Below are 17,440 nucleotides of genomic sequence, written 5' to 3'. Positions count from 1 at the left end.
TCGTTCATTTTGACACTTCAAGCAAGTAGATGCGAAATAATAACGGATGGCTTGCATCTTGTCTATGGTTTTTAGGGAGACCATCTGAAAGGTATTATTTTCCCAGATAAAGTTAGGATATACATAATAACTTTTTCCTTTTCGTAGCGTAAAAATATTTGTGAGTGTGTTCAGTAAAACGTCCCACTTTGTCGGTTACCATTAAGGCGAGATTTACTTGTATCTTGATATAAATGATGTATCTGAAAAGCGGTGTAGATGCGGTAGGGTAAATAATATGCACTGAATAACTGGAATGTAGCGCGGTTTATTATTTACTACACATCAATATAATACTATAGAAGGAGAATTGAGATTAATAACATTGAGAAGAAAATTAAATGTATCTATCTGTTTCGGGTCGCCACCTTCCCGAATGGAGGTTGAGGGAGGCGATGGCTGAGATACGCGTCATACTCGTGAACGGGTGCTGTTTGTGGAGACTGGTCTGTTCAAGCTTACCTGGGCCACATGTTTTGTTAGATTATTTAACTTTACTTTTGAGCGGATTGCGAGACACTACGTTCGGTTCTTGTAAGAATTAAACTGAAGTAAGTAATGTCTTAAGGATGACACTAGAGACCATCACGTTGTCGTTAAATTAGTTAATTTTAGCTTTTGGACACTTAGAGACTTTATACATCTCTGAGATTTTGATTATATTTTATTTTAAAATAGATTCCTTACTTTAATGACCTTGTTGTCGTTTGATTAAGTTAATGTTAGTTTTTTGGACACTTAGAGAGCTTATACATCTCTGAGATTTTGATTATATTTTTAAACTTAATTTGTAACCTTGATTGGCCCTTATTTGTAAACTTGATTTGTTCTTTAATAATTGACAACTAGAGACTTGTACATCTCTTGAAATGTGTAATTTAGCTGTTCATTTTCTGTATTTTTTTTGTATGATTTGACAAAGGTTTTTACTTTTAAATATTTTAATTTTATAAAATTTGACTCTTGGAGACTCTATACATCTCCATGGATTATTTGATTAAGTATAATATTTTTATTTGACATGGAAAAAAGTCAACAACGGTATCCAAGATACCATAAGAACCGACTGCGCCTGCGGGAGGCTATCTATATAATAAAAAGGTCGGTCTGTCCGCGAGTAATAAAATTTAAATGTATACTGAAATTTTGATACATTATTTGTTGTGCCGAATTACTTAGCTACGGAAATTTACAAAAGGTTATTATAAAAATACAAATTATATATACAAGAGGTAAATTGCCGTGACCCCACAGCGGCTTTATAGCAATCGACAAAGTGGGACGTTTTGCCGTGCACACTCACATTTGCCTGAAATGATATATTTGTCGCAGCATGACGGCTGCGGATGTTGGAATGTCAAGATATAGTCTATGGAAATAGTCTATGCAAAGCCTGTTATTTATATGCCTGAAATTATATATTTTTAAATGGACCAAATACACAATTTCATCCGTAACTACTCAATCGCGTACACTTTTACGGGTTATATTAGACTCGACGCTTAAAATGTCATCTGATGATGATAAGTATCAGAATTTTCTAGATGTGCAATAAACTATTTCTAGCCTTCTTATAGGACAGAAAGGGGTGACATTAGTAATTACAGTGCTGATGCTTTTTAATATATACACTTTTTTGCCATTTGCCAGGCTATACCTACTTTTTTAGGTCCTGTCTGTAACTCCCTTGGCAGAAGCGCACAAGTCACAAGTAGGGTATAAAATGCCGTCGTTTTGTAACATACTATTACTAATACCTACTTTCTCGTATATGTATAGGTTCATAGTTTTTTTTTTTGTTTTTTTTTTTGGACACCTTACACAGATCAACTTAGCCCCAAACTAAGCAAAGCTTGTACTATAGGTGCTAAGCGACGATATACATACTTATATACATAGAAAACATCCATGACTCAGGAACAAATATCTGTGCTCATCACACAAATAAATGCCCTTACCGGGATTCGAACCCAGGACCGCGGCTCAACAGGCAGGGTCACTACCGACTGAGCCAGACCGGTCATAGGTTCATAGTTCATATCACCATTTGTGATACACCGTGTAAAAACACGAATTATTGAATTCCGTTAACTTTAAGCGAAAAGCGACGGTCAAATATAGACGGCCAACTGACCTCTTTGGCAGTAAAAAGGCGGCAAATTTAAAAATTGTAGGGCTTACCAGCCAATTGTCTTACCTACCTGTAAGCCTTAACGTTGGCGGAAATATAGACAAGCCATAATACTTAGAAATTGATGAAAATGTAGGGGCGAATATTTAATTCCCATAGAAAATTTGAATTTCACGCATTTTTTTGGTGGCAATGCCAAGATTTGGTTGACTTTCTATATAATTAATATCTGTAAAGTAGCGTCTTAACGATTAGTCTCTTACGGTTATGGAATTATTAAAAAAAAGTAAATCTTATTACTGTACACGCATGTGATATCCTTTACTAATTTCTATTATTATTTGTTTGTACCGTCAGAAACGACACTAACTTTAATGTCTTTTATCTCTGTCGATAAAATCTCAAGCTTTCCTTACCCACATCCATATATCGCAATGCAAGTAAGTCACAGCCGGATGTTCATCCCCAGAGCGCATTCGGCAGGGCTAATGTACGAGTAATAGTCGAAACTTTAGTGAAGGTAATATCTCACATAGCGGATGGTTGTAGGTGGCCCAAGTGGGAGAAAATCGCATATACACACACACACACACCTGCGTAAGTTAATGAAACATATTTCAGTCACGGACACTTTTGTTATTTTTCGCTTACTCATCTGCTAAATGCGAGTGTGACGACCTATCAACAATAAATAAAAGCGGAGGTGTTCAAGCCAATTTAACTCAGAATGTCGGGAAAGTGCCGTTGCATAGCCACACTGACTAATGCCAAGCATAGACAAGTTGGCGTTTGATATATTAGCGTTTATGAAGTCTGCTATTCAATAAAAACTGATTCAGAAAATGCTCTTCAAAGGTTTATTTGTAATTAACAAGAATTACGAAAATGTGATATTTCAAATGTAATAATATAAATATATTAAATTGATAAAACCATGTTCATTATAATTTTCATCTATGTTGGTCATTTTTTTTTATCTTATAGAAAAAAAAAATGTTTATTTTTTAATGTTATCTGTGTTATATGTCAAAAGTCCAACGTTTTCTGGGATTTGATTTATTTTGATGTGATTTCAATGTTCCTGTGTAATATCGTGTTATTCCTTGTGTTTTTGTTATTTATTCATTATGTCCGATGTACACGAGATTATTGACTACATAAAGTCACTGAAAAAAGGCTTCGATAAAGATTTGTTTCAAAGTAAGATCGATGAATTGGCTCATGCAGTTGACACAGTTGGACTGGAATATGAAGATTTTCATAAACTGTTCATATTTTGGTTAAATTTAACAATACGTAAGTAACTATTTTATATACTCGCTATTATTGAAGAATATCGGTCCATAACAACTTACATATTTTATCAAAGTAAAGTGCATTTAGATACTCAAGTATTTACTGTAATATATCAATCAATCAATTGAGGACTTAGTGGTTCTAGTTTAATTATTTGGTTGTGTAGTGTCTTTAACACCAATAACAGAGTAAATTGTAAATTTCAGCCATCACAAAATGGACCAGCATTGGTGTTTGTCTTGTACCTCAGAACAGTGTGACCGAGCAAACAGTGGACTATGCTCTGCGATGGCTGTTGGCTAATGCACAAGATCAGACCAACTTCACTAGGATTGCTTTCCTTCTGGACTGGTTAACAGGTAACTTCTGGTTTTTACTGTGGTTCATTTGAATGTCCTAAGGCACCCCTTTGGTGCATAGGGCCTCCACAAGATCCTGCCACGACTTTCTATCTTGAGCCACCACCTTGGCCTCGTTCCAGTGGTTCATTTACTAACTGTTAAAAATATGCTACATAGCTTAGCTTGATCAAATTATATTTTTTTAGCTGTGACACACCAGGTTTTTAGTGTTAAAAGGAGTATTATGTGTATAAAATGTCTCTGGGATTACCATCTCCACCAATTATTTAAAAATTTTTCACCTTTTCCTACTGAGTAAGTTTCACCAGAGTATAAACATTAAATCATAATCCTTCGCCATAATAATCTTGATAGTTGGTCTGGTGCATAATGAGCCTGCATGCTAAGCTGCGGTCCTGGGATTAAATCCTGGCATTTATTTGTGTAATGAGCATAGATATTTATTTGTTACTGAGTCACAGGTGTTTTATATGAATATATTTAGTCACTACTATGAAAAAAATCTTGTATCTCAACCTGCTACTCAAAGTTGAAAAGCAGTAACTCTATATGCATCCCATACATACTTATAGTACTGTCAGCTGCAGAGAAAAGTATACCCCCCTACATAGAAATTTGTATGCAAGGGGGTATCCTTTACTCTGCAGCTGACTGTACATCTTTTCATTGACAGAAGATACAAGATTTTTTCAAAATAGTGATGATTTGCTTATTACATATTTTGTTGTCTGAGTGCCCACAAGACAACCCTTCTTGACTCATATGTGAGACTCAGTCAATCTCTGTAAGAACATCCTATACTATTTATTTATTATTATAAATGTGATTTCAATACATTTCCAGCTGCTATGGATTGTGAGTCTGTTGACATTACCGCTCTAGACTGTGGATATGAAGTTTTTTTTTCTTTCCTCACCTATGAAGTGCTTGTAAGTTTATTTTTAATTTTTCAGTTAAGTTTTTGTTAATCTCAATAAATTATTTCAACTAGAAATTTTATTTTGCCATCATCAGTCATAGTTTATCATTGAATAAATTATCTTTCATTGAACATTTAAAAAAAGAAACATTTTTTTCTAGGCTGCCCATGTGTTGAAATTGGTATACACACTTACAAAGCCAACAGATGTCACTAGAATGAGAGTATTGGAGCTCTTTGACTATGCCAAGAAGAGAGAAAGTAAAAAGGTATGTACTCGTAACAACAAGTTTATTAAACACTCATCCATTTTACTAACTACTGTTGTGCATTTCTGAAGTTTGACCTGTATTTTACTAATATATGACAATGTCTAGTTTTGGGATAAAAATGCCAAACCAAACATGAATTTTGAACTGCTATGATATCAGCATTTGAACACAGAAGCTCCCTGTCATGTGTCCATCAACCTACATACATCCAGCGGGGTAGGCAGAGCACATGAAACTGTATGCCCACTGAAACTGTCAACCCTTGATTGTTCATTTTTCAGAGCATGTGTCGACAACTGCAAGTGTTACTAGGCTTGTTCAAGTCCTACAAGCCCGAGTGTGTGCCAGAAGACATCCCTGCTGTCCCCATCCATACCACCTTCAAGAGCAACATCACCCTACTGACTAGGTTTAAGAAATGGCAGGTAACTAGAAATTATTGCAATAATTTTTTAAACGTATAAGATCAGCAATTCCCAAAAAGTTTGTACCTACATTTGGATCACGTCTTTGATTTTGATAATAATTGGTAGACTGCTAGAGTCCATGATGCTGAGCAAGATCCCCTAGGTTTCCCGAAATGTCTTAGGATCGGTTTGTATGAAACTTTTCTTTTTTGTTACCGAAAATGTATAGAAATCTGGTAACAAATAAGAAACTATCAGCCTATAAATTTTTATCAAAATCGGAGACACCAAATGTACAAATTTTTCGGGAATTACTCAGATGAATGGAGAAGACCATTTAAAAACAGGCACTATCCACACTGTATCAGCGTGATATCAAGATTATGTTTCTGCATAAATTTGAGAATTGAGATGTGGAAAGTGTCTTTATATGGAAGTACAGAAGGTTGGTAAAGCAGGAGCAAAGCTTTGCTCGGAATATGTATGAGCACTTTGAGCACAATGCATATATATGATATTGTAGTTTAATATTGTACTTATTGTAGTTTTATTTATAACTATTTTTCTTATGTTTTAGGAACAAAGAAACGAGGAGGGATCTCTGAATCAACATTTAATGTGGACAAATCCCATGCTGGTAAATATTTATTTTTTAATATTTTTTATCTTCATAAAATTAGCTAAATCTTTCTAGACTTCTTTTGTTTGAATGTAATTAATAGATAAGATAAACTTTGTGTTTTAGGGAGGAAAAGCAAAGAAGGGTGAATCACTGGTACCTAATATAGAATTTTTGAACATTGGATCACAACAGTACCAAGACAAAGAGCCTCAAAAGAACTATCTAGATTTCACTGAGTAAGTATAATTGAATTAATAACTATTGAAATATCCTATTAGTAGTAGTAATTGAGTATTCAAATAAGTGATTAACATTGTCATAACCCTCCTTTTGCGTTGTCGTAGTCAGGTAAACTTAAGGCTGCTTTCAAAAAAAACGTCAAAATAATGTAAAATTGATAGTTTTAGTCGGTGAAATACTACACTTTCCGTTATCCAATAGATTTATTTAATTCAAGTTCCAGTTAGAGCATCTTATTATCTTGATTTTTATAAGACTGGATTTTTGAAAACTAACTCACTAAATTAATTATGAATTTTTCTCTAATGCACGTTTAGAAAAACGCACGTATAGAGCTGAATCAGTCGATCTTATTTGTAAAATTTGGACAATTTTGAATATTAAAACGGGTAAATTTATAATTCGTATATCCTGTATCAGAATCATTTCAGACTAGATTTTTATTTTAAGTTTTTGAAAAAGAGTAAACTAGCCTAAGGCGAATTCAATTTTTTTCAGAAATTACCTAAAATTAAGTGACAATTTCTTTGAAAATCTACATCACATCGAAGTAAGTTTTGTACTAAATTAATCTGCAACGTTTCCTTAAATTGCTGTTATGCCTTAGTGATTATAAATTACTATTATTGATTTTTGCCAATTTTTTGAAAACGAGCCTTCACCGGTACAATTATTACCACTTTTGGACGTTTTCTCATATTTTGTTAGATCAAGTAGAAAAAGTCCTATAATGTGATATATATTTATAAACTACTCGCAAATCCCTTTAATTTGATACCACACACGGTATGATCAAGCGCTCGGTTGCGATTTCGCTATTTTTAACACGAAAGCCCTCTTAAGATTGACTTTGTTTACGCCATATTTCAAAATGGCCTCTATCGCTGATTTGAAAGTGGACGTGATGTCTTTCCATAGCATTGAAAGGATATTGCGGTCGTCTATACGTTAGAGTATTTTGCTATTATACTTATATTTGTTATTCCACAGCCCAGTATCACTACTTCAGTATAGCGTTCATCGCTCCGTATCGCGTCCGGCGCGACTGCGAGCGCTACTTCGCAACAACACGGGCCGCATTCTGCTCGCGCTGAGCGACGCACGCACACAGGCCACGCTGGACCACGACCTGCACTACATGCTCACTGGCTGTAAGTGTGCCTGCTGCGGCCCAGTGTCCCTCCTACAGTACAGGCTCCGCATCGCGACTGCGAGCGCTACTCCGCAACAACACGGGCCGCATTCTGCTCGCGCTGAGCGACGCACGCACACAGGCCACGCTGGACCACGACCTGCACTACATGCTCACTGGCTGTAAGTGTGCCTGCTGCGGCCCAGTGTCCCTCCTACAGTACAGGCTCCGCATCGCGACTGCGAGCGCTACTCCGCAACAACACGGGCCGCATTCTGCTCGCGCTGAGCGACGCACGCACACAGGCCACGCTGGACCACGACCTGCACTACATGCTCACTGGCTGTAAGTGTGCCTGCTGCGGCCCAGTGTCCCTCCTACAGTACAGGCTCCGCATCGCGACTGCGAGCGCTACTCCGCAACAACACGGGCCGCATTCTGCTCACGCTGAGCGACGCACGCACACAGGCCACGCTGGACCACGACCTGCACTACATGCTCACTGGCTGTAAGTGTGCCTGCTGCGGCCCAGTGTCCCTCCTACAGTACAGGCTCCGCATCGCGACTGCGAGCGCTACTCCGCAACAACACGGGCCGCATTCTGCTCGCGCTGAGCGACGCACGCACACAGGCCACGCTGGACCACGACCTGCACTACATGCTCACTGGCTGTAAGTGTGCCTGCTGCGGCCCAGTGTCCCTCCTACAGTACAGGCTCCGCATCGCGACTGCGAGCGCTACTCCGCAACAACACGGGCCGCATTCTGCTCGCGCTGAGCGACGCACGCACACAGGCCACGCTGGACCACGACCTGCACTACATGCTCACTGGCTGTAAGTGTGCCTGCTGCGGCCCAGTGTCCCTCCTACAGTACAGGCTCCGCATCGCGACTGCGAGCGCTACTCCGCAACAACACGGGCCGCATTCTGCTCGCGCTGAGCGACGCACCCACACAGGCCACGCTGGACCACGACCTGCACTACATGCTCACTGGCTGTAAGTGTGCCTGCTGCGGCCCAGTGTCCTTCCTACAGTACAGGCTCCGCATCGCGACTGCGAGCGCAACAACACGGGCCGCATTCTGCTCGCGCTGAGCGACGCACGCACACAGGCCACGCTGGACCACGACCTGCACTACATGCTCACTGGCTGTAAGTGTGCCTGCTGCGGCCCAGTGTCCCTCCTACAGTACAGGCTCCGCATCGCGACTGCGAGCGCTACTCCGCAACAACACGGGCCGCATTCTGCTCGCGCTCAGCGACGCACGCACACAGGCCACGCTGGACCACGACCTGCACTACATGCTCACTGGCTGTATGTGTGCCTGTTGCGGCCCAGTGTCCCTCCTACAGTACAGGCTCCGCATCGCGACTGCGAGCGCTACTCCGCAACAACACTGGCCGCATTCTGCTCGCGCTCAGCGACGCACGCACACAGGCCACGCTGGACCACGACCTGCACTACATGCTCACTGGCTGTAAGTGTGCCTGCTGCGGCCCAGTGTCCCTCCTACAGTACAGGCTCCGCATCGGGTACAAAGAGCCTATGTCACTCTCCATCCCTTCAACTATCTCCACTTAAAAATCGCGTCAGTTTGTCGCACCGTTTTGCCGTGAAAGACGGACAAACAAACAGACACACGCTTTCCCATTTATAATACTAGTTTTTGCCCGCGGCTTCGCTCGCGTTGGAAAGTGACAAAAAGTAGCCTATGTCACTATGTCTCCATCCCTTAAATGATCTCCACTTGAAAAATCACGTCAATTCGTCGCTCCGTTTTGCCGTGAAAGACGGACAAACAAACAAGACACACACGCTTTCCCATTTATAATATTAGTATGGATCGTTGGCTAGAAATGCTTACAACATTATGTTCTCCCTCGACAGGTTTTCTCGACGCGTCACCTCACAGCGAGCTTGAGAAGAGAGACGCACTGCACTGCGTAGCTGTTCTACAACGCACGTTATGTCAACCCATAAGGGCCGCTACTGCATTTCTCGCTCATCTACTGCCTTTGTGGGACGAGACCCACTACTTTAACGAGGTAATCTATATAGACGTTGAACTTTCGTGAGATATATTATTTAGAATAGAATAGAATATTTTTTATTCAAAAGCACACAGATATTTTAAACAATTTTACACTGACATAAAATAGTAATAAAGTGCCACGAAATGGCCTCACCTCAGCATATTGCTGGGGACTTCCAGCTCTGGTCTTCCGGTGAGACCATTAAGTGAGACAAATCACGGAAGGTAACATACAAAAGAAGAAACTATACACGTAACTATATCCGACATAGCGTGGCGTGACATTAAGCGCTCGTGTACTAGCGCCAACGGACGTTTCATGAACTAAATGACACAACACAACAGATTTAACAATTTAATCAAACAATTTAAATATACGGATGTACTCACGTTAATACATCGCGTTCGGCGACATGTTTCGAGTCATTTGGAGACCCGTAATCAGGCATGAACGCATAGAGGGTAGCCGCCGAGGGTACTGATAATAAATGGGTCTTCAAATGACTCGAAATATGTCGCCAACCGTGTATTAACGTAAGTACATCCGTATATTTATGTAATTTATACGCATTTACATCAAATAATCAAGTTAGCTAAAAAAGAAGCGCAGTGTTGCGTTGATATTCTTCATATTCTACAACGCAAATCAACGAAACAGAGGGAAGGTCTTTTAAGACCGTTTTCGCACTGAATCTGATAGGTGCCCACACTGATCCACACAAAATACATCCTGTATACCTTAGGCGTTAAGTCCGCCATTTGTACTTTTTTTTCATTGTGTAATAAAGTTTAAATTTAATAAATTAATAAATAAACCTAACAATTCTAATGTCAAAAACCAACCCTGTCTGTTCCGCAGATCTTGGAGTTAATGGAGTGGGTGGAACCAGATCCAGAGTTGCTGCCGTCAGTGCTCGAGCCCATTGCTCGCATGTTCCATCGCGCGCAGCCTGTGCAACAGTGCGCCATATTACGAACGCTCGCCATCATGTACACGAACCTAGTAAGTAACCGGCTACAAACCGGGAATCTTGATTGGGTCAGAGTAGTACCGTTTGGTAACTAAGTTTTGTAACTGGCTATAAATTGGGAATCAAGATTCCCGGTTTGTAGCCGGTTACGTATTGGGCCAGCGTGGTACCGTTTGGTAACTAAGTTTTGTAACTGGCTACAGAACGGGAATACAAAATTCCCTGTTTGTAGTTGGTTACGTATTGGGCCTGAGTCATTGATCGGAGTTTCTACCAAATCGAAGCTAGGACGGTGTACATACGGACAGACGGACAGAGCGAAACTATAAGGGTTCCTAGTTAACCTAGTTGACTATGGAATCCTAAAAAATTACTCGAATGTCAGTGGTTACAAATCGGTAATGAGAAAGTTCCAATTTGAAGCCAGTTACGAATTGGAATTTTTTTCCCGTTTCGAAGCTGGTTACCAATTTTTAGTTACGAAACGGTACTAAAGGTAACGGTACCATAGATCAAGCAAACGCAACTAAGCGTGCTAAATGAACTCAGTCGAAACGATAAGGTATATAATAGATAGTCCGTAAATAATAGTGTATTGTTTACAGGTTTACGCCAGTACGCGAAGGAGGCAGTACTTCGTGTCTCCCGTGATGCCGAGCGACATTTACAAGGACGCGCTGAGCTACGTAGCATCCACTATAAGCACTATGAGTGGCCGAGCGTTGCAGGTTGATCCAGGTACAGTATAATACAAAGATAACATTGATATTGTTCTTATTGGTTGTTTTATTGGTCCAGGGATACCACAAATCAGAATCACTAATTTGTAAGACAGACTATTCTAACTGATTGGGAGATAAGGAGTAAAAACTGAAAATCGGAGGTTACTAGGATACACCAAAAGTATAAGTTCGATAAGATGCGAATCTGTCTGTACACAGCGCGAAACCTTGTATCACACACATGAGTGCGGACCAGTATCAGTGCGATAAACGCATAATAGGCTAGTTTCCTACTAGTCAAATCCATAGATCAAGCAAACGTATCTACTTAGCGTGTCAAATGAACTCAGTGAAATCCACTGAGTTGTCCGTCTTTACTCGCAGCTTGCAGCTTTCGGGCGTCAATTTTTGTAAGTTGAAGTCAACCAAAACAAAAAATGCCTCGTTACGTGATATTCAATTGCAACAACACAAAAATTATGAACAATCAAGAGCCTGAGACATATTTAAAATTACAGGCAAGAATCAACTTCAGTACAAAATTTGACACGCTCGGCCCCTATACAAATATATGAATTTGTTTCTTCTATCTAAATTAAGTTCTGTGGTCAAATCAGTTTCTTTTTAAGAACTGTCAAAATGATTTGCTAATATGGAATTACTATGAAATACTGAGGAATGACGTCACGATCAATTCATTTACTTTATAGCGTTCTCTTTGACTTATTAACCCTTTAACCGCCAGCACGGGAAGCATGGTCGCGCGATAGACGATAAAATAGCAGGCCGTCCCTATCGCACTATTTGTAAGTGCGATAGGGACGGCCTGATATTTTATCGTCTATCGCGCGACCATGCTTCCCGTGCAGAGTCTGATATATAAGACATCACATATCCAGCTCATTCCGCCATAGTCTGATAAATAAGACAAAGATCTGATTTGGTTTTTACAGCCCATTTATAACTCCCATAACTATGCCAACCTTACTCTGCGTGGTACAATACCTGTCGGTGGCGACACGAGCACGCTCGATCAAACATTTCTGGCGGTTAAAAGGTTAAATGGAAATTATGTTTAAACATAACTACTGTCCATATTTTTCTTCTAATTGAGTGGTGCATTTCGTGCACTGCATAAAATATTTTATTTTAAGCGTAGGAAACTAGCCCATTTGTTTCTTTATTCAGTGAATGCTCAAACGAAGGGTTATCTAATTCAAAACAAACTGTTCTTTCGCAGACGATCACCGAGCACTATACAGCTGTATCTCTAGCGCGCTTCGAATAGCGCGCGCACAGCTGTCGCTCGACTCTCCGACGCTACCAGCACTGCCGCCGCTACCAGCGCTGACGCTGCCCCTGCTGACCGTCTCCGCGGACCTGCTGGACAAGATGGCGGCCCTCATCCTCACGTGAGTACAGTTTACATACTGCTGTATCACCAGCGCGTTCTGTAGGTATAGCGCGAGCGCAGCTATCGCTCGATCCTCCGACGCTACCAGCACTGCCCCCGCCACTAGCGCTGACACTGCCCCTGCTGACCGTCTCCGCGGACCTGCTGGACAAGATGGCGGCCCTCATCCTCACGTGAGTACAGTTTACATACTGCTGTATCACCAGCGCGTTCTGTAGGTATAGCGCGAGCGCAGCTATCGCTCGATCCTCCGACGCTACCAGCACTGCCCCCGCCACTAGCGCTGACACTGCCCCTGCTGACCGTCTCCGCGGACCTGCTGGACAAGATGGCGGCCCTCATCCTCACGTGAGTACAGTTTACATACTGCTGTATCACCAGCGCGTTCTGTAGGTATAGCGCGAGCGCAGCTATCGCTCGATCCTCCGACGCTACCAGCACTGCCCCCGCCACTAGCGCTGACACTGCCCCTGCTGACCGTCTCCGCGGACCTGCTGGACAAGATGGCGGCCCTCATCCTCACGTGAGTACAGTTTACATACTGCTGTATCACCAGCGCGTTCTGTAGGTATAGCGCGAGCGCAGCTATCGCTCGATCCTCCGACGCTACTAGCACTGCCCCCGCCACTAGCGCTGACACTGCCCCTGCTGACCGTCTCCGCGGACCTGCTGGACAAGATGGCGGCCCTCATCCTCACGTGAGTACAGTTTACATACTGCTGTATCACCAGCGCGTTCTGTAGGTATAGCGCGAGCGCAGCTATCGCTCGATCCTCCGACGCTACCAGCACTGCCCCCGCCACTAGCGCTGACACTGCCCCTGCTGACCGTCTCCGCGGACCTGCTGGACAAGATGGCGGCCCTCATCCTCACGTGAGTACAGTTTACATACTGCTGTATCACCAGCGCGTTCTGTAGGTATAGCGCGAGCGCAGCTATCGCTCGATCCTCCGACGCTACCAGCACTGCCCCCGCCACTAGCGCTGACACTGCCCCTGCTGACCGTCTCCGCGGACCTGCTGGACAAGATGGCGGCCCTCATCCTCACGTGAGTACAGTTTACATACTGCTGTATCACCAGCGCGTTCTGTAGGTATAGCGCGAGCGCAGCTATCGCTCGATCCTCCGACGCTACCAGCACTGCCCCCGCCACTAGCGCTGACACTGCCCCTGCTGACCGTCTCCGCGGACCTGCTGGACAAGATGGCGGCCCTCATCCTCACGTGAGTACAGTTTACATACTGCTGTATCACCAGCGCGTTCTGTAGGTATAGCGCGAGCGCAGCTATCGCTCGATCCTCCGACGCTACCAGCACTGCCCCCGCCACTAGCGCTGACACTGCCCCTGCTGACCGTCTCCGCGGACCTGCTGGACAAGATGGCGGCCCTCATCCTCACGTGAGTACAGTTTACATACTGCTGTATCACCAGCGCGTTCTGTAGGTATAGCGCGAGCGCAGCTATCGCTCGATCCTCCGACGCTACCAGCACTGCCCCCGCCACTAGCGCTGACACTGCCCCTGCTGACCGTCTCCGCCGACCTGCTAAACAAGATGGCTGCCGTCATTCTGACGTGAGTCCATGCATTAGTCTCACCCCAAACAGTACAAGTGCCGCTTGACCCTCTATTCTTACCAGCTCTGAAAATTACAGTTTGATTCATTGATTTGGCTATAAAATTTACTTACAAGCAACACGTGAAAACTTTCACAGACTAATTTGAACCTAAAGACAATATAGGAACTGGAATAGAGTTGATTTTGTTTTGTGCAATTTGAAAACTTTTATTGAACATGTTTAAAATTTTATCAGACTATATAGTTACGGTCTCGCCTAGTAAGCCTTAACAAACACTTTTATTTGCCAACGTTAAACGATTCTAAGCTACACCTATACTCTACCAAATAAAACAGCATACGGACGAAGTCTACTTTAGGCCGTAGCTTCGCTAAGCGAACGCGCTCAACTTCGTAGTTAACATGAAATTAAACAGATGGCGTTATTACACTCTGCTTAAATTATTTCGTATCTTACGTGAATTTTTCGAATACCTTTATTTGGAATTGACAACATTTCATATTTTTGAGTACTACTTTTTATTGTTTGGTTTGAAAGAACTCAATACTAAAAGATACACGTATTTTTTTATTTTTCCAAAAACTGCTAGTTTAATGAGAAAATCCCTTCTTATTACTACTTCGAGCAGAAAGAGCGTAAGTTACAAACGTCAAGACACAGCTTCGTGACGTCACATGTGTTATTTCATACACCTAAAAAAACGACAAAATCATTTCTAAAAAAAAAGTTTTAACAGTCAGCTCAAACAATCCGGTATGTCTGACTGTCAAGTGTCACTGTCAACCATAGTGAATGACTACGAACCATAGACTAAGCCATGAAATTTTTAATATCTTTGGTACGAACTGTGATAAGTGTCACTTTCAAACTCAAGTGACATCCCAACTGGAAGATTTTTTTGGTATAGTGGCAGCTCTAAATCAGCTATTTGACGTCACTTCCCCTTTAAACTATTTTTAAGATTTTTTATACTAAAAATACGGAAAAAAAAATTAAAAAAAATATTTATGTGATCTACAAGCGTATATCTCGAAATGGTTTTCGATTTAGGGACATTGAAAATTTTGAAACGTTGTCAATTATTGTGTTATGGTACCAGGCCTTATTTATTGTTGACTTTTGATGGCATTTTTTTATAAGATCTTGTAAGTAATATTTATATTTATTTTACTGTTTTCTATATGGAATATTAATATTTATGTTGGAAGATTAGTTTATTATTCGTTACTTTGCATTAGTCGATAGGACTTGATTTATTTTTATTTTTTCGCGAATGAAACATGAATGAAACATATACAATTATACATGTATCAAATCAAGATGGTATTTCTGTTTGCCATTAGAATTCCCTTTATTGGAAATCTGGCAGAGCAATAAAATATGGACTAATAATTTCATAAAGAACCTCCGGTACACGCTTTTTGTCAAAGCAACTGACAAAATAATCATTCTTTCAGATACAAAGAAATAATGTTCGCGATGCAATCAAATAAGGAGAACAGGAAAGATCAAAGCTACACCGAACAAAAGAGGGCGCTCAAAGGGTACACCTCAGACGTCGTACGATGCTTGGTAGACGAAGGCACCTTCTCAGGACGACAGACCGGTCTGGTATTCCAAAGGTTACACCCCACAGTAGTTCAAAAACTAACAGAGTACATACCAGAATCAGATTCGGCGCTAAGCATAAGGAACCATCTAGCCTTCGCTCCGTACATGTACATACAAACTGACGCTTTAGACTCGTCCTTCGCTGACAATGAGTTGTGGTTTGATGCGGTCATAAACAAGGAGTTTACGCACTTATCTACGTTATTAAACATGCTGGGCTGGGGTAGAAAAATGGTTACTTAAACATGTTGAACCTTGTATGTAGAAATTTAAGTACAATTTGGCTTTAAATGTGTTTTAGTGTAAAGTTTTGACGTAAGTTAGCCTAGATTGTGAAGTGCTTGCCTCGGCGTGCCTTGTTTAAGTAGTACGAGTAGTATAAGACAGCTTACGAAACCAACAACTATACTTATAGTTTGACTAAGTCTCATGTTCATCGCGTTGTTTTAAACGTGACAAATAAATGTTTAATACAGTACATTACAGGAAGCATAAATGATTGATTGTTGATGATCGACGAGATATTTGACACAAATTCAGAGAATCTGGTAAGGTTTAGGTTTCGCCTTTTACAGATATTAATTTATACTTCACTTTTTTACTTAAGTTTAATTATGATGATAAAAAAAATACTATTATGTAAGTAACCAATTAACCATACATTTTGGGATTTCCATAGTGAATAGTGATTAGCCCGGTCCACACAAGCGAGGCACTTCACCCGAGGGTCGTCTACATTGGACGTCTGCCGCGTCAGCACATTGCCTCGCGGCGTGCCTTGCTCTGTGTGGACCCGGTTAATAGCTAATAAATTCCTGGTAATGATGTGTGTATAATAAGAAATGAATTATTAGTACTCAATGAAATTGTAACGATTATCAAAATCAGAATGACTCGATGAATGAAGTGTGTATCTATTAATTGCTTTTGATTAAGTTACTAAAATTAAAAATTAAAATTAGAAACACAACGGTTAAATCTTCCATACTTGGATGGATAAATTATTATTGGAGAAAGGCATTCTACCGTGTCTATATCTATTTATAGTATCATCTATCCCAGCTAATTAATGAATGTAATCAGCGGAACGCCTGTGTACGTTTGATTGAAGACGTAATCAAATCATAGAGTAATCGTCAAAGACATTGTAAACCATTCATGTGGGTAAATGTGATGAGAATAGAACGTTATTATTTTGCGAGACAATAATGTGTACATGTGACAATAATGTATTGAAAACTTATTATTTTGTGGATAATATAATAAATATTTTTTTTATCAAAACCGCATGTTTTTAATTTTTTTTCAATTTATTCTTTGGGAACTTAAATCAGTTACAATAATTATGTCAATATTGTCAACCCATTATACTTTATTCTACTACTAGTTTTTGCCCGCGGCTTCGCTCGCGTTCAATTCGAAAATGGCGGAATGCTGCATACAAACTTCCACCTCTCATTTTAGGGAAGTGGGGGGTTAGAAAGAGACAATACTAACCTAATTATAAATCAAGTGAAGTCGTCGCTCCGTTTTGCCGCGAAAGACGGACAAACAAATAGACACACACACTTTCCCATTTATAATATTAGTATGGATTCATAGGTAGGATACTATCGTCCTTGTTGAAAAAAAATGTAATAGATTTTTCTTTCTACCTTTTTAGTTAAGCCCTCTTGTTCGAAGCACTTAAT

The 17,440-nt window shown here is 40.9% G+C and overlaps 1 protein-coding gene across 1 annotated transcript; it reads left to right on the top strand.

The window, feature by feature from the left end:
- The first annotated feature begins 3,234 nt into the window (after positions 1-3,234).
- On the top strand, positions 3,235-16,227 carry LOC125227582 (centromere protein I-like). Its single transcript, XM_048131922.1, has 13 exons — positions 3,235-3,466; positions 3,673-3,825; positions 4,672-4,757; positions 4,909-5,016; positions 5,301-5,444; positions 6,004-6,063; positions 6,172-6,284; positions 7,279-7,439; positions 9,309-9,466; positions 10,313-10,456; positions 11,030-11,162; positions 12,387-12,558; positions 15,596-16,227. The coding sequence occupies exons 1-13, from the start codon at positions 3,298-3,300 to the stop codon at positions 15,990-15,992; spliced, it is 1,998 nt and encodes a 665-aa protein (XP_047987879.1). The 5' UTR covers positions 3,235-3,297; the 3' UTR covers positions 15,993-16,227.
- Positions 16,228-17,440: the final 1,213 nt, after the last annotated feature.

Source organism: Leguminivora glycinivorella, chromosome 6 (genome assembly GCF_023078275.1).
Source record: "Leguminivora glycinivorella isolate SPB_JAAS2020 chromosome 6, LegGlyc_1.1, whole genome shotgun sequence".
Lineage (NCBI taxonomy): Eukaryota > Metazoa > Arthropoda > Insecta > Lepidoptera > Tortricidae > Leguminivora > Leguminivora glycinivorella.
The sequence above is the reverse complement of the archived record's forward strand: the minus strand, read 5'-3'. Positions and strand labels throughout refer to the sequence as shown.